This window comes from Haematobia irritans, chromosome 4, assembly GCF_050003625.1.
Source record: "Haematobia irritans isolate KBUSLIRL chromosome 4, ASM5000362v1, whole genome shotgun sequence".
Taxonomy (NCBI): domain Eukaryota; kingdom Metazoa; phylum Arthropoda; class Insecta; order Diptera; family Muscidae; genus Haematobia; species Haematobia irritans.
The window spans coordinates 104362950-104385194 of NC_134400.1; the positions used below are offsets into that span (position 1 = coordinate 104362950).

General features: G+C 32.8%; 3 protein-coding genes and 1 long non-coding RNA gene across 5 annotated transcripts in view; 3 read left to right on the forward strand and 1 right to left on the reverse strand.

Annotated features, from left to right (window-relative positions):
• Positions 1–11: 11 nt before the first annotated feature.
• On the reverse strand, positions 12–1732 carry LOC142236758 (uncharacterized). The gene is made up of 4 exons (XR_012722183.1): positions 1447–1732; positions 968–1381; positions 575–903; positions 12–510 (listed from the first exon to the last, which is right to left on the reverse strand). It is a non-coding gene; the product is annotated as an uncharacterized LOC142236758 (long non-coding RNA).
• Positions 1733–1905: 173 nt separating this feature from the next.
• Positions 1906–4654, forward strand: wls (Wnt ligand secretion mediator). The gene is made up of 2 exons (XM_075308033.1): positions 1906–3399; positions 3705–4654. The coding sequence occupies exons 1-2, from the start codon at positions 2091–2093 to the stop codon at positions 4079–4081; spliced, it is 1686 nt and encodes a 561-aa protein (XP_075164148.1). The 5' UTR covers positions 1906–2090; the 3' UTR covers positions 4082–4654.
• A 1969-nt stretch (positions 4655–6623) lies between these two features.
• Positions 6624–8841, forward strand: LOC142236761 (uncharacterized). Its single transcript, XM_075308034.1, has 2 exons — positions 6624–6989; positions 8516–8841. Exons 1-2 carry the CDS (start codon positions 6702–6704, stop codon positions 8702–8704), a joined length of 477 nt encoding a protein of 158 aa, XP_075164149.1. The 5' UTR covers positions 6624–6701; the 3' UTR covers positions 8705–8841.
• Positions 8842–9220: 379 nt separating this feature from the next.
• The window catches only part of Usp10 (ubiquitin specific protease 10), a 209240-nt gene continuing 196215 nt past the window's right edge, over positions 9221–22245 (forward strand). For both annotated transcript variants that reach the window (XR_012722185.1, XM_075308035.1), the window contains exons 1-4: positions 9221–9862; positions 14956–15607; positions 15672–16529; positions 16588–16819. Coding sequence is in view for 1 of the 2 variants with exons in the window: in XM_075308035.1 (XP_075164150.1) it covers positions 15062–15607; positions 15672–16529; positions 16588–16819 (1636 nt within the window). In the remaining variant the exon portion in view is untranslated. The remainder of the gene's footprint in view (positions 9863–14955; positions 15608–15671; positions 16530–16587; positions 16820–22245) is intronic.

The following is a 22245-nucleotide window of genomic DNA, read 5'->3' on the forward strand; positions in this document are numbered from 1 at the left end:
TCAATACTAAATTTCTAGGGATTTTGTAAATTTTATTATTTTTTTCGTTAACAAATATAATAATCTTAAAAATAACATTAATAATATATAAAAATAATAATATAATACCAATCAAAATGTAATTATCTTATTAAACGTATTAATAAATAAAACTATGAATACAACTTTAAATATCTTAAACATTTTTACATGTATAATTCCATTTCCTCCATAATGTTGGTGTCATTAATATGCTGGCAATTTGAAATAATTACTATCGAGGAACTTGCTGGCTTGTGTGTTAGAATAGATTCCAGCAAGAGGAAATCACAAAATATCAAACTGATGACGGGATGTAAATTGATGTAATGCACATTTTCATCCAGAAGTTCTTGATATAGGAATTGTTGCACTTTGGTTTAATTGATTGCACTTTGTAAGTTTTCTGAAAACTTTTCTTTGTTGTTCCCTTCATCGGTTTTTCATCGGCCAACATCTTCCAAGAATATACCATCCAATGATTTTAGTTTTCTGCAAAACAATCGACTTTTGTGATTTCCATTATGTTTTCATTTCACTTTTTATTTTGACTTACCAATTTGTATTTCTTCCAACTGAGCACGTACTTCGTGATTTCCTCAAGAACGTTGGTGTTACAAAATTGTTATTAAAATACTGGCAATTTTCAGGAACTTGATGACCAGATAATTGGAATAAATTTCCAGCAATTTCAATTCACAAAATAACAAATTAAACCGATGATGCACATTTTCATCCAGAAGTTCTTGATATAGGAATTGTTGCACTTTGTTTTAATTGGTTGCACTTTGTAAGTTTTCTGAAAACTTTTCTTTGTTGTTTCCTTCATCGGTTTTTCATCGGCCAACATCTTCCAAGAATATACCATTCAATGATTTTAGTTTTCTGCAAAACAATCGAGTTTTGTGATTTCCATTATGTTTTCATTTCACTTTTTATTTTGACTTACCAATTTGTATTTCTTCCAACTGACCACGTACTTCGTGATTTCCTCAAAAACGTTGGTGTTACAAAATTGTTGTTATTAAAATACTGGCAATTTTCAGGAACTTGATGTCCACATAATTGGAATAAATTTCCAGCAATTTCAATTCACAAAATAACAAATTAAACCGATGATGCGATATAAATTAAACTATATCACATCGATAGTTTAATTTATATCGCATCATCGGTTTAATTTGTTATTTTGTGAATTGCGAATTATCATCCAGTAGTTGTTGATATGGAAAAGCATAAATACCAAGTTTTTTTGGTTGCACTTTGATTTATGGAAACTTTCTCTTCTCGATAAGCCACTACCATTTTTCATCGGCCAGCCTCTTAAGGTGTCCAAGAATCAGCATCCAAATATTTTAGTTGTCTGCAAAGAGATTTGAGTTTAGTGACTTCCTTAAAGTTTTCATTTCGTGTTTTAGTTTTACTTACCAATTATTATAAGCAATTTCAATTGATTATTAAAAAATTTCCACATTTTTGTATTTCTTCCACGAACTTTGTTGTCCAAAGTAGTATTGAAAACCATGTGGTTTTTTCGTTGCATTTCAGGGTAGTGTTTTGTCAAAGTTTTCTCCAATTATCTTCAACACATTTTCAAAGTTTTCGTCAACATTTTGCCAAATTGGTTGTAATTCGCAAACAATTTGAAGATGAATTGAAGATGAGCTTTTTCAAGTCAAGTTGAATTTATGTTGAAAATGATATTTACCCTCAATCTGAAGAGGTGTTGCATTTGAAAAACGCTCATCCTGTGTTTATTGGGATAACTGATGTCTGTAAAGCGCATTACAGAGTATACCTTATAAGTATACCCTGATCTTGTCCTGTATTTTATACGCTACATTGTCAACACTGACAGTCGAAGTGTTGCCATATCTTGCTTCGTTGTTCGCTGCTTATTGTTTACAAAGGCAATTTGTTTTTTTTTTGTTTATGTTAGCAAGGTATATACACAAGAGATGCACATAAAAATATTGCATTGAAAATCAGACATTCAGCAGACTTGTAATAAGTAAATGGTGAAAAGTTTAACATTTATTCAGCAAATGCAATAAATTGAGCAGAACACAAAAATGTCTGGAACAATATTGGAGAATCTCAGCGGTCGGAAACTTTCCATATTGGTAGTTGCTTTGATGATGTCTCAAGTGGCATGTTTCTTACTGGGTGGTCTTTTTGCACCTGTACCGGCCGGTCATCAAAACATATTGGGTATGGTCTGTAAGGACAAACCACAAAGGCAGAATGATACAACTTTCTGGCTGTATTCAAGGGGAGTTGGACAGTGTGCCTCCATATCACAAGAAGAAATTGAGCAACATTACACCAAAATGGCAAATGAAATAGTATATATTTTTCAAATGCCTTTGCCACGCGATGGAAAGCAATTGGATTATTCCCGTTGGCAGCAAAATTTAATTGGAGTTTTACAGGTCGATTTAGCATATGTGTCCGAGGTGGGTTTGATTGACCCTCCTAAGGAACTGAAATTGACTATCGATGCTCGTTTGGCATACCGTAACAAGGAAGAAGCACCTAACGACTGGAAGTTGTACGCCCGTTCAATAGAACAGCGTTATTTGGATTGTCATGCTGTTCACACTAGCCAACAGGAGACATTGTATTCTTGCGAAATGATTCCACTTTTTGAATTGGGTGCACTTCATTATGATTATTATCTTCTAAACTTACGTTTTCCCATTGACTCAGATATGCACATGAATTTGAATATTGGCCACATGCATGATTTAACATTAACTGCAATTTACCAAAATGGAGGTTTTACAAAAGTTTGGCTTAGTTTAAAGACTGTTCTATTCCCATTCATAGTGGCAATTATGATATGGTTTTGGCGTAGAGTACATATATTACAGCGTTCCCCGGCTTTATTAGAGTATATGCTTATTTACTTAGGCGGAGCTCTGACATTTTTGAATCTACCTCTGGAATACCTTACACTTAGCTTTGAAATGCCCTATATGTTATTGCTTAGCGATATACGTCAAGGTATATTCTATGCAATGCTTTTGTCTTTTTGGCTAGTTTTTGCTGGGGAGCATATGCTGATTCAGGACTCACCCCAAAAGAATTCGATTCGGTCACGCTATTGGAAACATTTGTCTGCGGTAGTTGTTGGATGTCTGTCTCTCTTCATATTCGATATATGTGAACGTGGTGTGCAATTGCGCAATCCCTTCTACTCAATATGGACTACACCCATGGGGGCTAAAGTTGCACTTAGTTTCATCATATTGGCAGGTATATCGGCAGGAATTTACTTTATATTTTTATGTTTCATGGTTGGTAAAGTATTTCGAAATATCGGTGCTAAAAGAACGTCATTACCGTCCATGTCGCAAGCTCGTCGTTTACACTATGAAGGTAAGTCTATTTTTTGGGTTACCACTATTTGCATGCTTTTCTACCGAAATTTTATTTGTTTTCAATTTGAACAATTCAAAGCCTTTATATGGCCGATTTAGCCAGTTGCAATGATACATTAATCAATAATTACAATCAATCATAAATTCTACCATAAAATACATAACAAATTATTTTTTTCTCTTTTCTGTTGAAAGTAGTGTTAGATCCATCCATTAGAAAAGTCAAATTATTACTGATTACTCACTATATAAAATTTTAATTTCGGACGTTAAAATGACAATATGATATTTATTCCTCTTTAGGTCTTATCTATCGCTTCAAATTCCTTATGCTCGCTACTCTTCTATGTGCTGCACTGACTGTCATCGGATTTATTATGGGTCAAGTAGCGGAAGGTCATTGGAAATGGGATGAAGACATCGAAATTCAACTGACTTCGGCATTCTTAACAGGAGTTTATGGAATGTGGAATATTTACATATTTGCTTTATTAATTTTATATGCCCCCAGCCACAAACAGTGGCCATGTTCAAACTCAAATGAAACTTCTCAGTCGAATGAAAACATCGTTGCTGCAGCTGCCAATGAAGAAATCGAATTTAATAACTTGCCTTCCGATACGAATCCAAGTGAGATATCTTCACTTACCTCATTCACTCGTAAAGTCGCATTCGATTAGAAAGTAAATTTATGCAGAAGCCCCCATTGTCTTTTGATTATATTATACTAAATATAAGTACTTATTAAGATAACTTGAAGATATAAGATTATAACATAATAATTTAGATTTTAGATGTCTGTCAATCTCCAGACATTTTTTTATTAATTTTTTTTCGTATAATTAAGAATTTATAAATGTCCATTTTTAATACAATATCGATTGCGTAGCACACATTTGTATTGTATGCAGATGTTTTGTCTCGTTATTGATGTGTACATTTACGATACTATCTAAGACTAGGAACTATAATTTTGTTTCACTGTGAGTATGAAAACAGATGAGTTCATTTTACATTTTCAATTCATTTCTCAGTGTAGGTAGTATTTTCTCATATAAAGCCCTATTGCGTATCTGCTTCATTCATATAAACTTAACACTTAACTGTTTCCAGTATTATAAAGAATGCAATTCTTTCTAACATTTAAAAATAATTATCAAAAATACTTAGTAGAGTCATATACATACATTTTTATATTTTATTGGTAGAATTTTAACAAGTTTAATAAAAAATAAAGCATTCACATAAATCTACATATGGTTTAAAGTTACTCTATGAGCTAAATGTTAAACTCGGTGGACAAAAGTAATGCCGTTAACCTTCTAAATCTAAAATAGTTTGTGATACAAGTATTTGGTAATTTAGCTGTAAAACTGTTTTTTTTTTATTTTGATTACTGAAATTTGCAATTTGGTTACCCCAATTTGGGTACACAAAAAAATTTTTTTTTCACGAAAATTTTTCCAATTAAAATCTCACTTGAGTTTTAAAAAATATTCAATTAAAAATTTTATTGATTCAACAATTTTTTAATTGAAACAAAAATTGATAGTATCAATTCACAAAAAAAAATTTTTTTCACGAAAAATTTTCCAATTAAAATCGCACTTGAGTTTTAAAAAATATTCAATTAAAAATTTAATTGATTCAACAATTTTTTTAATTGAAACAAAAATCAATCACAAAAATTGATAGTACCAATTAATTTTTTAATTCGCTTTCAATTAATTTTTTAATTGATACTATCATTTCTGTGATTGAAGACATTTCAATTAAAAATTAATTTGATCAATTAATTTCGTGGCAGTAGACAAAAAATATTTTTTTGTGTGTATGATAGCTTTGATCATTGTGAAGATGTGGGTTCCAGAAATAATGGTTCTGAACATCACATTATGTATAGATAAATCCGTTGCTGTCCGCCTGATTTTCGTAATTGGTTTATAGTACACCCAAAGAAATTTGTTAGTAGGGACAGCAGAGAAGTCTGCTAAAACAGCAGAAAGTCTGCTGAAAAAGGGACAACAGTCACTGTTTGCTGAAATAGCAAACATTTCCTGCTATTTTTGAAGCTCGATTACACTAAAACATGTTTTATTTTGGCTAAAATAAATAAAAATGTCTACTTAGGAGCTATTCTAACATAATTAACACAATATTTTATGAATATCTATAGCATTTGACCAAAAATCTGAATATTTATCAAATTGAGGCATAACAGCAAACAAAATGTTTGCTGATCGTATTTAGGAGCTTGTAAGTATATTACAGTGCAAAAATATACCAAAAACTACTTTTGGTTCTTAAATAGGCTTTGGGGAAAATTTTATAACCTAAAAATTTTATAAATTGTTGTTCATTACGCCCTGAAGTACAAAAATATAACATCAGACATCGACTGCTGTTTTTAGCAGACTTTTTTTCTATGAGTGTAGCTCCTTTTGGGGCGTATGGGCGATAATTTTTGAAATTGAAAATTCAGATTTTAATTTTTATTGAAAAACAAGCAAACATAGTTAGTATCCTATAAACGGAGTTTATTAAACCGATGTTAGAAATCAGTTCTCAGTAGTTTGAATAGTACATTATCGATAATGGTATTGATTTAAGTATGTAACATAAATAGTAAAAAAAAACTAAAAATCTTCGCTGCAACAGGGATTTCAACATTTTCTATTAGCATTTTTCCCTTTCTTTCATTAACAGAATATTAAAAGCCTTCAAGCCGACAATAATATTACAAACTTCAATAACGTTGCTACATCTAATTTTGGACCGTAAAGTCTAATTTTGTGAGGATTTATCTGGGGTATATCTAACATATATTTTTTCACGGTTACTTTTGCAGAAAGAAAATCTGCTAAACTTAGCAGTCGGTGTCTGCTGTCATATTTCTGTAATTAATTAGAAAATAGGTTAGGTTACCCAAGGGATTTTCAAGGATTCTTTTGTAAAATCTAGAAGTCCAATATTTTTTAAAGTTTCTAAATACGATGAACAAAAATTTTGTTTACTGTTATGCCATAGATTGAGAAATATTCACAATCTTCAGCAAATACAAGACCTTAGTGCAATCGTGATTAGGCAGACAATGTTTGTTGTTTTAGCAAACAGTGTCTGCTTTCCCTTTTTCCGAAGACTATTTTGCTGTTTAGCAAAATTTACTGTTATTTCTACTAACAAAATTCTTTGGGTGTATTTTATCATACCAACTTGCAATACTATTTTGACAGAAATTGACAACAGTAGAAAATTAAAATAAAATTTCCAAATCCCTTGTGTATTGTTTAATATCTTGAAATGGCCTCTAAGGAAGAAGAAATTGAGAGTCTTGATAACCAGTTTATGAATGGATTAAAAAAAATCGAAAATTTATTAGATAACTTAAACTTTCGGCAAAAGTTTATTGTGAATCAATGGATAAAAAAATTGAAAAATTCGGATAGTTCAATTGAGGAGAGAAAATTGCGAAATCAATTAATACTAAATTTTCTTAACAATCGAGAAACGGATGCCCTCAATTTAGAACCATTTAGTAACTTGCCCGAAAGGTTTAATGGACCTTTAACTGATTTTAGAAAACTCATGGTAGGTTTGAATAGTTTTTATTTCTTTATTATGCATTGATTTCACTGCGACGCAAAATTAAACTTTTTGACTCCAACCAAAAAATCACTTATCCCAGCCGAAAGTATTCGATGAGAGGAGAAAAGTAATTTCACAGCATTTTTCGAGCTATGCTATACGAATTTTGCGAAAAGTGTTCAAAATCGAATTTGGCGACAAAACTTTAGAGGCTCATAAAAGACGAACGGCAACCAATCTAGCAAAATCTCATCGAGTACTTTCGGCTGGGATAAGTGATTTTTTGTGTTGCACTGTGTTATTAAAGAAAAGTAATCGTGAAAAATTACGATTTTAGCGGCTAAATTCGAACTTAATACCCACCTTAACACAGCCAGTTTTCCACGGTCACTTTTGTTTAATAATTGATTTTATATTAAAAAAAAAAAAAAAAAACAAGTAAGGAAAGTCTAAAGTCGGGCGGGACCGACTATATTATACCCTGCACCACTTTGTAGATCTAAATTGTCGATACCATATCACATCCGTCAAATGTGTTGGGTGCTATATATAAAGGTTTGTCACAAATACATACATTTAAATATCACTCGGTCTGGACAGAATTTGATAGACTTCCACAAAATCTATAGACTCAAAATTTAAGTCGCCTAATGCACTGGGGTAGAACACAATGTTAGTAAAAAATATGGGAAACATTTAAATCTGAAGCAATTTTAAGGAAACTTCGCAAAAGTTTATTTATGATATATCGCTCGATATATATGTATTAGAAGTTTAGGAAAATTAGTCATTTTTACAATTTTTCGACTAAGCAGTGTTGATTTTACAAGCAAAATTTTGGTATTTTGACCATTTTTGTCGAAATCAGAAAAACATATAAATGGGAGATATATCTGAATCAGAGCCGATTTCAACCAAATTTGGCACGCATAGCTACAATGCTAATTCTACTCCCCGTGCAAAATTTCAACTAAATCGGAGCAAAAAATTGGCCTCTGTGGCCATTTGAGTGTAAATCGGGCGAAAGCTATATATGGGAGCTATATCTAAATCTGAACCGATTTCTTCCAAAATCAATAGGGATCTATTCTGAGCCAAAACACATACTTGTGCCAAATTTGAAGTCGATTGGACTAAAACTGCGACCTAGACTTTGATTACAAAAATGTGTTCACGGACAGACGGACATCGCTATATCGACTCAAGAGCCCACCCTGAGCATTTTTGCCAAAGACAGCATGTGTCTTTCTCGTCTCCTTCTGGGTGTTGCAAACATATGTACTAACTTATAATACCCTATTCCACAGTGTGGCGCAGGGTATAAAAAACTTCTTCAATTGATGCTTTGGATAATTCTCCATAAAGTTGTAATTCGAAGTTTTGACAAAATTTCACAAAAATATACTCTTCTTTATATAGATTTTTGCACTTTTAACTGCACTTTTGGCGGGGAAAACCGAACATAGTACCAACTTTAAAGTCACTTTTGATATTTTTCGTTGCATCAATTGTTTCTTCTACTTTTTCAGACCACAAATCTAGGCGTTCGCGAAAATCTGGTAGAAGATGAAAAAACTGCCTATTTGTTCGAACTATTTTCCATGTTCCCTGATAAAGGAGTATTTCTGGCAAAGCAACCAGTACCGCACGATGGGTTTTTTATATTAACAGTCTTAAAAAGAAATAGAGCAAAGAATTTGGATCAACCTGATTATTAAAAAAAACCGTTCGCATTTTAATACTTAATATTAATATATCTTTAGAAACTAAATTCAAGTTTAGCGAATAAAATTATCTATTGTTAGCAAATATAATTTGTCTACATTCAAAAATAAAACATTTTAGAAAACGATTATAGCAACGATTTTCTATTGCAGTACTTTTTTACTACAGTACTAATTTTATTATAACTTGATGGGGAATATCCCAAAGCAACTTTTCATAAAGTTTATGTTCTTTAAAATGGACTATAGCCGTGATAAAGTCCATATAAAAACGTTAGCGCGGAATAAATGCGAAATCTTTGTTTTGAGCATTTTCAGACACATATTTATACAACCCTGGATTTTTCGCACGAAAAATAATACCGGCCTTTAATCCTAAATATTCTCATGTGACACACTAAACCTTTTGGGTAGGTGTTACTACCTTTAATGGGATATCATCATATAGTGAGTGATTTTACAATTATAACGGCGTAACAATTTATAGACGACAATGTTGTCTGACCGCAACGTGAAAATTTGTAGTTTTGAAGAAATTTAAATAGTAGATTGGAATTGGAATATTAATTAAACAAAAAAACAGCAATCAAGAAATTTACACACTTCGTTATTAAACATAACGACTAAATCCAGTGGCGAAAGACTAGAACAAAGCCGGTAAATTAAAATTCCGACGGTCTAACCAAATTGTAGTAGTGTGTTTCCACGAATAATTTGAACAACGTAGTCAAAATCAAGATTAAAAAGTTGATTCCGGCATTGTGACAAAGGAATTTTCTGCAGAATCTGAGGTTTTCTTCAATCTTGCCGATTCCTGATCCCAAGAACAGCCTTCAATAAATTGACTTTTTGTGATGGCAACGTGTGTGTGTTTGTGCATTTGAATAAATCACATTAGCGGCAGTCAGCGGCGAGAAGCAAAATAAAACACTGAATTGTGCTGATACCGCACATACGCACACAAACAAAAGAAAGTTGACCACCGTCAGAAAAGTCAATAGGACAGTAAACCTGACCGTCTACATTGATTCCAGCAGCTACACCATTACGCACTGATAGGCCTCTTCTATCCATTGCTAAAAAGATCTTGCAACAGGCAGACATACATTTTCATGACATGTTCTTAGATCATTTATTGAAAACAGTTAAAAGGTAAGCAGAATCCATTTAACTTTACAAATACGAAGAAGACAGTCGTAATTTACAATTCGCCCATATGAGAAATGTCTCCCCCTCCAGTTTTTCGTGTGTGAAATGTAGGTTCTTCCCCATCAATGCATTCCAATAGTAAAGAGATCTTATTTACAATAAGTTTAGCCGGTATTGGAAACATTTATTTGCATAGGTAATACTACGTAAATGGTTCTTATTGGCTGGTACCGGGAATTTGTCATTATGTGTCATAGCTCGTGAGAGTCTGAACAGCAATTGGTGATATTCTATATCCGTATATGTATCGTTTTCGATTAAATATTTTTCGTGCCTCTATAGAATGTTGATCATTTTTAAGTTTTTTTTTGGCTTAGTATCGATTGAATTTTTCGAAAAAATAATGCAATTGATATAGTTTTCCATTTTTGTTATACGCAATTGAAGCAGCACGAAATCTTATACGAAACCAAATGGAGAGGTAGGATGGAAACTTTGAAATGGTCATTATAGTTGGGATATTTTCCAAAAATTGAGATTTGGGTCTTTCGCACTCTGTTAAGTGCTAATACCGGCCGGTTTTTCGAAGTCACACGAATTCTTTCGTTCGACTGAAATACTAAAAATGGCTGTATTTATAACAAAACATCAGCAGATGCGTTTCGTTTTGATGCAGAGAAATTGGATAAATCAAAATGAAGTTCAAACATAAATACCCTACAGGAAAAGGATTAATCCCCAGGTACAGGTAGAGGACTAGTCCTTGGTATGTATGGACCAGTCCTAGTTCTGGTCAAAACATATGCAAGGGACGGACGGCACGACCTGGGACAGTTTAGTAGGATAACCCCATAGCAGATCCTCATGAACCAGTCTGGGGCAACCTCTTAAGAACCTGTTTAATTTTGAGTATCTGAATCGTACGTGTTTCATACTGCTCCAATAATATTTTAATATCAAGAGATTATAGAAATTCATACATTATATGAAATTTTAAAAATTTCGAGAACCAACAGCATCGGTACCAGTTCTTTGATAGAAATTAAACACTTTCCTACTTGTCAAATAAAGAGCATTTAAACGCTTTGAAACCGCGAGACAATAAACGGTGTACTATTTACGCAAATACTACACGTTATATATATTGATGCCCTCATTCCAGAGTACGCTACATCGACTTTGCATGTTTTGATGGAGTTCGCTGTTTTTTATTCGGATTGATGTGATCCTGTCAAAAGTTCGAATTTATTGGACATTTCTATCAAAAGTTATGGTTAATATTGTACTTAGCCTGTGTCTTAAGTTTTAAAAAATGTCCAATCCAAAAAGGGCAAAAAACTTTGTTCGGTCTAAAGTGGTCTAAGTCATTTTTAGCCATGTTCACTATTTTGAGTTCGTATATACTAAAAAAATTATAAAAAATATGATTTTGAGACCTAAAATAAGGAAATTTCTATCTTATACGGGTTTTGAGAAATTTCAAAAAACAAAACTTGTTTCTTGTTTCCTGTAAAATTCACTTTTTAGACTTAGCGCACTTTGGAATGTATACATTGATATGCTAAATTGTAAAGAATTTTTATATCCTCCTTAAAAGAAGCCGAGGCTTTTATAATAATAAATTTCATATTGAATTTGTCCCAGTCAAAACGCCCCGCTCAAATAAAACAAAAAGCTCAAAGTCCTCCAACATTCCATGTCTAATAAAGGGTGATTCTTTTGAGGTTAGGATTTTCATGCATTAGTATTTGACAGATCACGTGGGATTTCAGACATGGTGTCAAAGAGAAAGATGCTCAGTATGCTTTGACATTTCATCATGAATAGACTTACTAACGAGCCACAACGTCGAATTTTCAGTGAATGGGCCCTAGAAAAGTTGGCAGAAAATCCGCTTTTTTATCGACAAATTTTGTTCAGCGATGAGGCTCATTTCTGGTTGAATGGCTACGTAAATAAGCAAAATTGCCGCATTTGGAGTGAAGAGCAACCAGAAGCCGTTCAAGAACTGCCCATGCATCCCGAAAAATGCACTGTTTGGTGTGGTTTGTACGCTGGTGGAATCATTGGACCGTATTTTTTCAAAGATGCTGTTGGACGCAACGTTACGGTGAATGGCGATCGCTATCGTTCGATGCTAACAAACTTTTTGTTGCCAAAAATGGAAGAACTGAACTTGGTTGACATGTGGTTTCAACAAGATGGCGCTACATGCCACACAGCTCGCGATTCTATGGCCATTTTGAGGGAAAACTTCGGAGAACAATTCATCTCAAGAAATGGACCGGTAAGTTGGCCACCAAGATCATGCGATTTGACGCCTTTAGACTATTTTTTGTGGGGCTACGTCAAGTCTAAAGTCTACAGAAATAAGCCAGCAACTATTCCAGCTTTGGAAGACAACATTTCCGAAGAAATTCGGGCTATTCCGGCCGAAATGCTCGAAAAAGTTGCCCAAAATTGGACTTTCCGAATGGACCACCTAAGACGCAGCCGCGGTCAACATTTAAATGAAATTATCTTCAAAAAGTAAATGTCATGGACCAATCTAACGTTTCAAATAAAGAACCGATGAGATTTTGCAAATTTTATGCGTTTTTTTTTAAAAAAAAAGTTGTCAAGCTCTTAACAAATCACCCTTTATAATTGAGGAGAGTATAAAAACAATATCAGAAAATGTAATGGATTCATATATTACATTTCCTACTATGTTAAGCAACGTTAACACATTTAAATATTGGGAGAGTTCTGCTTTTCAACATTTAAAGGTATCGGAAATAAAATATTTAAGGACTCCATCGACAAAGAATATCATAAGACTTATTTTCGTTTTTATTTTCATTTCATTTATTTAACAATACTGCAATCCTTCCTAGCCAATAAATCATATTGCTCTTAAAAATAGTAATACACTAATTTTTGTCCCATTTTCAAAAAGTTGGGCAAAGGGTGTTCCTTCTTCCCGTCCAAATATTAAAAACTCAGATACTCCATATTAATGTGTAACCTCGCCGCATCTTCTATGTAAATCTTAAGTAAATCAGAGAATTTTATTTTTTCAAAGTCGGAGTGTCGACCAAGTATCGGAAAATACAGTAGCGGACCAATGGTCCAATTTTGAAAAATTCGGGCAAGGGGGAGGGCCCACACCTTCACAAGATATCTACAAATGAGCTACCCTATTTTCACCACATGATAACTCTCTACGTTCTCCGAAATCTTAAAGGAAATCGGTTCAGTATTTTCCAAGCTTACCCGGAGCATTCAAACATACTTAAAATCTTATATATAGAATAGATTTTGTCAAAATTTTATTTATTTATACCCTATTTTCACCACATGATAACTCTCTACGTTCTCCAAAATCTTAAAGGAAATCGGTTCAGTATTTTCCAAGCTTACCTGGAGCATACAAACAAAGAAATAAACATACTTAAAATCTTATATATAGAATAGATTTTGTAAACATTTTATTTCGATTATTAATTTTGTTCGGCTTGAGGTCATAGAAACAATCGATTATTGATTTGTTTTAATATTTATTTCTACGTAAAATACAAAAATTAAATTACAATTTAATGTAATTTTGTCAAATTTTTATTTCTATAGAAAATTTTGTCAAAATTTTATTTCTATTGGAAATTTTGTCAAAATTTTATTTCTATTGGAAATTTTGTCAAAATTTTATTTCTATAGGAAATTTTGTCAAAATTTTATTTCTATAGAAAATTTTGCCAAAATTTTATTTCTATAGAAAATTTTGTCAAAATTTTATTTCTATAGAAAATTTTGTCACAATTTTATTTCTATAGAAAATTTTGCCAAAATTTTATTTCTATAGAAAATTTTGTCAAAATTTTATTTCTATAGAAAATTTTGTCAAAATTTTATTTCTATAGAAAATTTTGTCAACATTTTTTTTTTATAGAAAATTTTGTCAAAATTTTATTTCTATAGAAAATTTTGTCAAAATTTCATTTCTATAGAAAATTTTGTTAAAATTTTATTTCTATAGAAAATTTTGTAAAAATTTTATTTCTATAGAAAATTTTGTCAAAATTTTATTTCTATAGAAAATTTTGTCAAAATTTTATTTCTATAGAAAATTTTGTCAAAATTTTATTTCTATAGAAAATTTTGTCAAAATTTTATTTCTATAGAAAATTTTGTCACAATTTTGTTTACTATAGATTTTGTCAAAATTTCATTTCTATAGAAAATTTTGTCAAAATTTTGTTTTCTATAGAAAATTTTGTCAAAATTTTGCCAAAATTTTGTTTTCTATAAAAAATTTTGTCAAAATTTTATTTCTATAGACAATTTTGTCAAAATTTTGTTTTCTATAGAAATTTTTGTCAAAATTTTGTTTTTTTTTTCATTTCATTTCATTTATTCATAAATTATAATACAAAAGCCTATTGGCCAATAACGTATTACAAAGCAACATCATACCTAAGTAATATAAAATAATTCTTTGTATGACAGAAAAAAATGTATATATATATAACAAAAAATATATGTCTTTAAATTTATATATAAATAAATCAGTGATAACTTAGTAGTTTTCTATAGAAAATTTTTTCAAAATTTTATTTCTATAGAAAAATTTATTTCGTTAGCAAATTTTTTCAAAATTTGTGAAGTATCTCCTAGTTGGGAGGAATGTTTTGCAAAACATCAAGAATTTTACCAATCTACCAAACACTAAAAAAATCTACCATTTTTTGGTAGAATTCTACCAACGGCGGAAGCCGTGGTTACAACCCCAACAAGGAATGTCTTCTTCGGGGCTGCGTCATTACAAGTTCAGAGTTATAGCATTATGTCAGAAAGCTGAATCAGTTTTTTGTTTGGTTTATCGTACTTGTTTAAACTTGGGGTTTATGTTCTAGTTTAAATTCCTCTCTACTAATGGTACTAAAAACCAATTTGTTATACTAGTAGTAAAATTTTATATAAAAAATTGTAAAGGAAAATGCCCGGTATTTTCGATATGAAAATTTACATTAAAAAAAGTAATCATAGTCGAAGCTATTAGATATTTTTATATAATATTATCATATTCTACAAATCTCTCCCATTTCGTCTCATTTCAGAATTTGATGATAACTTCTCTGTAGTGGCATTGTTGTGTGAATTTTCAATTTGTTTGATTTTGGAATACATTAAAGTTGGCATCAAATACATCGTTAAACTTTTACTATGACCCAATATACGCAACCAGTTGTTGGTCAACAACAACAAACATCACCCCCTCAGCAGCAGCAGCAGCAGCAACAAAACACAACGATACAGACTACAAATAACAATAACATGAACAACAGCCCAGCCGCTCCTACAACTCCAGCTACAAACACAACCAGTAACAACAACAACCAAACACAAGCTATAGCTGTACAACCGCAAGCCCCAAGCAACAACAATAACTCAAACACTTATACACCTCAACCAAACTCTGTTCCAGGTGCGGCTGGTGGCGTTGGTCCTGTCTATAATCCCCAACTGCATGCAACTAATATGTACGTTCCTGCTCATACTGGCATGTCAGGCCCCCACCACCCTCATCATCAACCTGGAGCAATGTACTCAACAATGATACCAGCTCCATTGTCGAGCAATGTTTTCGTAAACAATGTTACTGCAAATGTAAATTTACATGGTTGGTCACATACAGCCGTCCCTCAAGGTGGATGGGTACATCACGGTGGAGCTCCACAGTTTATACACGGTGAAATATCACCCGATCAGGTAAAATATATTCACACATATTTTATTTGCTTTGATTTCGCTGATTTTTTCCATGCATATTTAGGGAGCCGCGATGCAACCAATGGGCGCTATGCCAGTCGGATATCATCCAACAGGCCCCTTATTGCCTGCTCATGCCGGTGGAGGCCGGGATTCACGTCGTGGACCAGGGCGTGGTGGCGGCAGTGGTTCGAGGAAGAATGATTATAATATGCAACGTCACAAACGTCAGCAACATCACCATCAACAACAGCATGAGGGCAGTCCGGCTCCTCAAACCGGTGGAGGCCAACCAAGCAATCAACAATCGCAGGAACAGCAAACCCTGGAATCTCAAATGATATCCAATATGCCATATGCAGCCCATGCACAGCCCCAGTATGCTGCCTTGCATGGTCCACAATATCAATATCCATACCCTTATTTTGCTCCACACCAACCTATGATACATGCGGGCCAAAGTCCTGCAGCACAACAAGCGGCGGGACCCCCTATATACTTTTCGCCAATGCCAGTTTACAATGGTCCACCCATATATAATTATGGTTACATTATACCCCCCGTCTCAAATCCCACGGAATACCAATATATTCCCGCCGAAGAAGTTATGGCCGGTTCCGTTGATGAAAGACAAACAGGTGTTGAACAATCTGGCATGATGTGGCATCAGCAGCCTATGTATCCAGATGAATATACTGTGAATCCTAATGATATTCATACTGTGGGTAGCGATGATATGAATCACAACGCTGGCTCAGCCACAGATACTCCCACAAGTATGTTAAGTCCAAATTATACTCCTATTTATGATCCACAGATGCATGAAATGCAACAACAAATGGGAGTTATGCAAATCTATGATGATCCGCAAATGGGTCAAATACAAGTGATGCATGCTCAGGGAACTGGTCTACCAACACAGGTAGGTATCAAGCATTTAATTTTGGCTCTTCTTCTAATTTCTTATGATATTATGTTAGATTGAAGACGATATTTCGGAATGTGAATCGCAACAATCGGTTCCCATACAAATGGTACCGGCTGGTGCCATAATAACAACAGGAATATCATTACAATCAACACAACAAGGTGGCGCAGATCAAATACATCAGCAACAGTCGCACCTAATTGTAGCCAGCAGCAATGCCAATACTATTATGGCTATTGAGCAATCAACATCTACGACTCAACTCCAACAACAAATATCAGGAGGTGAGTTTTTGTATTTTCCTTACCAATTGAATATTAAAGTCGAAATACCCGTACGATGTATTTATTATTTACATAATAATACATACATAAAAATAGTTTATATACCTTTCGACACTACTGCCGTCAACTAAGTTTCCCAATGTGTGTGTAATGCCCAGAACGGAGGTGACGGCTTATACCCATCATTTAGTAAAAAATCGAATATTGAGTCGATTTAAAACTAAATATGACCACATACACTCGATTCATTGCTCAAAGCCCTGATTGATGATATATTGGTATTCGAAGTACCGCTCGCAATAAAAGCCTGATCGTCTTCAAATTTGAATGATTTCATAATTTGCATGATGTGATTAAAATCAAAGGTCATTTTTGTGTTAATAGAACAGTCGTGACTCTTAAATAATGAGTGTGTTACGACGATATCGTTTTTTATTCTATTTTCAAGCCTGATTGACCGCAGCTCAGTGTATTATGCATCTTGCTAGCAATCAATGTTATTTATTCTTCGATTACCTAGCAGAGTCCTTGAAAGACACCAGAGGTCTTGTACCATGATCGAAAAGTGAAGGGTCGAATATATGTTCTCACAAATTTTAAAACCCGACTCTTCCCATTTTCGAAAATATTTAAAAGTCAAATTTGGAAAAGATCGAAAACTCGTGGAGTCGTTTAGTAGGTTAGGTTAGGTTAGGTCTAATGTCGATCTATCGACATTTTGGTCCTAAATACTATACAATCGAATGTATAATTTTTCAAAATCTTAAAAAATCGTATAGGCGAAATGTTGGTTTTTCCAAAATTTCCAAAGGTCGAAAAGTCGACTTTAACAAAAGTCATTTTCAAATTATGAAAAAATACAAAAGTCGAATTTTCCAAATTTGGAAAAGGTCTCTTAGTCATCTCTTTGATGCTCATTACAATCTCTAATAGACGTCCGAATGGCGTTTCTTTGTATCTCAGGCACTTTTAATTAGTGCAAAATGTAGAAGATCCATTCCATCATCATGATTGATGAGGCTTGTTCCACTTTGGCTAGGTAAACAAGTAAAATTTTCGCATTTGGGGCGAAATTACCCCGGAATTACTTGAAATTTTGCACTGAGACTATAATTAATATTTTGGAATTTTTTTTCTAAAATTTTTTTTTAGAACTTTTTTTCCTAAATTTTTAGAATCGGTAAATATTTGAATTATTTGGGGAAATATGATAGATACTTTCATATTTTACTTCCATTTTCACCGGGACTGTACAACAATTGACTTGATATTTTTCATAGAGAAAAGACTCAACATTTATTTCAGTGTATCAATTTGATCCAAATCGGTGCAGATACAGATAAAGTAAAAATGGCCAGAATACCCACATTGTATGCACAACGTGAAGTGTGGCCAGCGAACAACTTTTCAGTGCAGCTGGACGTTAAATTGGGTTGGGAAGCTCTATTCTAAAGGAATATTAGTTGTGTTCCTTTACCTACTACTAGAAACCGATTCTCAAACCACAGTAGTTCCAAATCGCTTTTTTTTGTTGGGAAATAATTCTGTAACTTTGGAATGAATTAAGATATCAACATAATTTTTTCTTTGTGTCAAAGCTGAGATATTTTCCTCCAAGTTGGTCTCCTCGGGTAATAAAATTTGGTTTTACTTGTGATTTTTTTCTTTTCTGGATAGAACTCATAAACTCCTACAAAAAATTGATTCCGTGTGTGTGCGAATATCTCTAAAATTTTACGAGATACAGGCCTTATTTTTTTTTGCAAAATTTCTACAAAGTGGGGTCAGTATTTCGGATCTAGAAGGACCGTTTTTGGGGCGGCTTATTGTTTTCTTTTTCTAACTGCATGCTAACAAACTTCTACGCATTTGAGAAGAAAATTTGTGCACTTATGTCCTTTATATTAACCCTCTAATGCCCAAGCCCGCCTTTAGGCGGTCTTCATTTAATAAAGAAGCTTTTAGTAAAACACACCTTAAGACAACAAAAATGGGTAAAATAAAAAGAAAACTTAGTTAAAACTGTTCAAGAGGCTTTGCAGCATGTACTGAATTTTACATTTTTCTTGTTTAGTTTTCTTGCTTTCGTGTCGATAACATTGAAAATTTAATCAGCTGGCAAAAAAAATTGGGGCATTAGAGGGTTAAATATTGTAGACTGCATAATTTAGAATTTCAAAAAATACCGAATTTTGATTAAGTTTTTCGAAACAAATTCCTATATTCTTTCTGTCGTAGCATTTTGTTATAGACTTCACCCAATATTTTTGCTTGTTTTTTATAGAACACCAACTAAGAATAAGTTTTTAGTTTTATATCGCCTTTTTTGGTCAGTTAATATATGATTTCTTCTTATCCTAAAATCGGCAATTTTATTTTAAAAAAATCGCAAATGGCAAAGTACCGAATGCTAAGTCGAACTTTCTTCCCAAATTCTCATATGTCTGCTAACTAACTGCAAAATGTTTCAACATCCTACCGGTAGTGCCTGAGAAATATGCAAATAACAAAAACAATGACAATTTGTTAATATTTAATACTTGATCTTTTAATAATTTGCTTCACACTTTGCTCAAGGAGTAAAATAATCATATCCATGATTTTGCAGCCGTCAAGCAGCCGCCGCCGTAGTCAACAATTTAGTTCCAGCCGCCGACAAAAATGGGTCGACTTCATTCTCTGCGTGGTGTTTATTTATATAGCCCCCATATATATATAAACCCATTCCCAGATTTGACTTTCGGAGCCTCTTGGAGGACCAAATTTAACCCGATTCTGTTGAAATTTTGTATTTTGTGCTAGTATATGGTCACTAACAACCATGCAAAAATTAATCTATATGGGCCATAATTATATAGCCCCCATAATAAACCGATCCCCAGATTTGACCTCCGGAGTCTCTGGGAGGAGTAAATTTCATCCGATTCAGTTGAAATTTTGTACGTTGTGCTACACCCATAGAAAAATTATTACCATACGGGCTCAAATCGATACCGTACGTTATTGATAGTTAGCCAACCCCGTATGGTACAATATCAATACCGAACGGTACAGGCGGTAGGCAAAGCATGAAAGTACCATACGGTATTACGAAAATACCAAAATGGTATTAAAAATAAAACCTAAGCGGTATTAATATTTATACCATTAAGTTATTGATGTATAAACAGTGTGGTATTACCAAATAATACCAAAACGGTATTGGGTTTAATACAAACCCGGTATTTACTGTTATAATACATATTAGTTCAATGAAACACACGTAACAATGACTTTTCCTTTAATACATTTATAAAATACATAATACATACACTTCACCACTTTTTTCATGCAAAATTATTCTTTGAATTTTATGTCCCATCACAGGCTCTGCATGCCTCAAGCTGTCTGTTGTGAGATTTGGAAAGCTTTTGTATGTCTCTTACGTATCTAATGAGAGAATGGTTCCGAATTAGTAAACACTAATAATACTAAAACATTTTATACTTACGAATACTTCTCTATATCCACAAATTTATTTTTTCCGTCATCACGTTTTCCAAAAAATATTGCAATTAACGCGTCTATTTACTTTATGTGAACAAATTAAACTATGTTACTAAGGCGACAACTTAGTTTTTAGCAACGGCGACATATCATATGCTACGGGTATGTGATAGTTAATACCATAATAATATCGGATGTAAATGATTTGATAGAAAGTGGTATCAAAATTAGAAGGTAACGTGAACCAATCAATTGATACCAAACGATCATGGCCACGTACCGCCTTTTTTCTACCAGTGTAGGATGCCAAACCATGCCAAAAGTGTTCCATATTGGTCTATAGTTATATATAGCCCCAGATAAACCTATCCATTAGTCCATATCAGTTCATAATTGTATATAGCCCCCATATAAGGCGACCCCCAAATTTCACTCTTGGCTCTCTAATATAACCCGTATGGACAAACTTACAATTTAGAAGACGATGTTAAGAAGTTATAAATTCTGATGCCATCGGCAAGTATTACCACAACCCAAGTAATTCGATTGTGGATGACACTCTTTAGTAGAAATTTGAACGCAATCCAACCTTTGGAAGAAGATACTCTAGCTTTTGTTGGAGCTTCAGACCACATTTACTTTCCGCTCGTTGCATATTCAAGAAATCTAGTCTCCCTTTCCATCGCAATAAGGTTTTTAAAGTTTCCTCTAAAAACATCCGCCTTTTATCCAATTATAACTGATACTTCAAAGTAAAAACTGTTTTCTTTATTCCAAACCCATTTTTAAAGATGCAAAATCCTCACAATAAGTCTTAGCCCATATCGGTGTCAAATAAAATTTATTAGTTTTCTATTTTTTTAACAAAATCTATTATATTACTAACGTTATTTTTAGTTTTCGATGCTCTTCAACATCATGTTTAATATAACATTAAAGATATATTCACAAGCAGCAAATGGAACCAAAAACTAAAAAATCCAAGATTTTAATGTTTATCCACGGTATTGTTACCGCAATTACAACCAAGGAATTTAATTTAACCTGAAAACATTGCAATATTTTCCTTCATTTATATTAAATTAAGCGTTTTTGCTACTTTTGGCAAAAACCGGTTGGACCGGTTATGCCAGTTATTTAATTTTTAAAACAGCGCCCACCGGTTTTAAACAATGATCTGGTTTTTTAGAACCGAGAAAACCCCGGTTTTTTGATCACTCTAACTAGAATACATTTCTATTCATTTTTGATAATAAGTGAAATATAAGAACACGACTTGGAAGAAGAGGAAATAGACATATCAGACATGACATGTAAGTCGAGCACAAAAAATTCATAATAAAATAGAATCGGATATAATGATTAAATCTGCAACATATAAACCTTTTGTATTAGAAATCCTGCTTCTCAATTGGCAAACTAATAGCATGGGATAACGAATAATAAACGAAACTAATTACCTTTGATTTTTCGAATTTATGGCAGAATGAAGTTATTAAATTGTCATTGTTTTTTTATTACAAATATTTGAAAGATATTAAACGAGATTTCTTAATTTTCTCTCCAATACTGAAATATTATAAAAAAAAATCCATATAAGAAATACAAAAACACATATAAGAAAAAGCTGTGTTCTTTTTCTGTATTTCTTATATATGTTATCAACTGTATTTGAAATGTCTTAAATATACAGTGGCGTGGCGTACATAATTAATTTTTTTTTTTAATTCTAAACGAATAAAAAACTCAAAATAATTTTATTTTTCCTTTATTCCTTCTTCAATTCTAAATAAAACAACAAAAAACTCAAAACAAAAAGTAAAGAATACAGAGAGATAAATAAACATAAAAAATCTCGATCAAGTTTGCACTTTTTTGTGTATTCATCATAAAACCAAAATATACCGTTAGTTTTGTACATTTTGTCTTTATGATCAGTA

What these genes read in the sequence shown, in the direction of transcription:
- wls (XM_075308033.1), top strand. Translation starts at nt 2,091, where the DNA reads ATGTCTGGAACAATATTGGAGAATCTCAGCGGTCGGAAACTTTCCATA. An exon ending in TCGTCGTTTACACTATGAAG is followed by an intron (nt 3,400 to 3,704) that starts GTAAGTCTATTT and finishes ATTCCTCTTTAG; the next exon opens with GTCTTATCTATCGCTTCAAA.
- LOC142236761 (XM_075308034.1), top strand. Translation starts at nt 6,702, where the DNA reads ATGGCCTCTAAGGAAGAAGAAATTGAGAGTCTTGATAACCAGTTTATG. An exon ending in CTGATTTTAGAAAACTCATG is followed by an intron (nt 6,990 to 8,515) that starts GTAGGTTTGAAT and finishes CTACTTTTTCAG; the next exon opens with ACCACAAATCTAGGCGTTCG.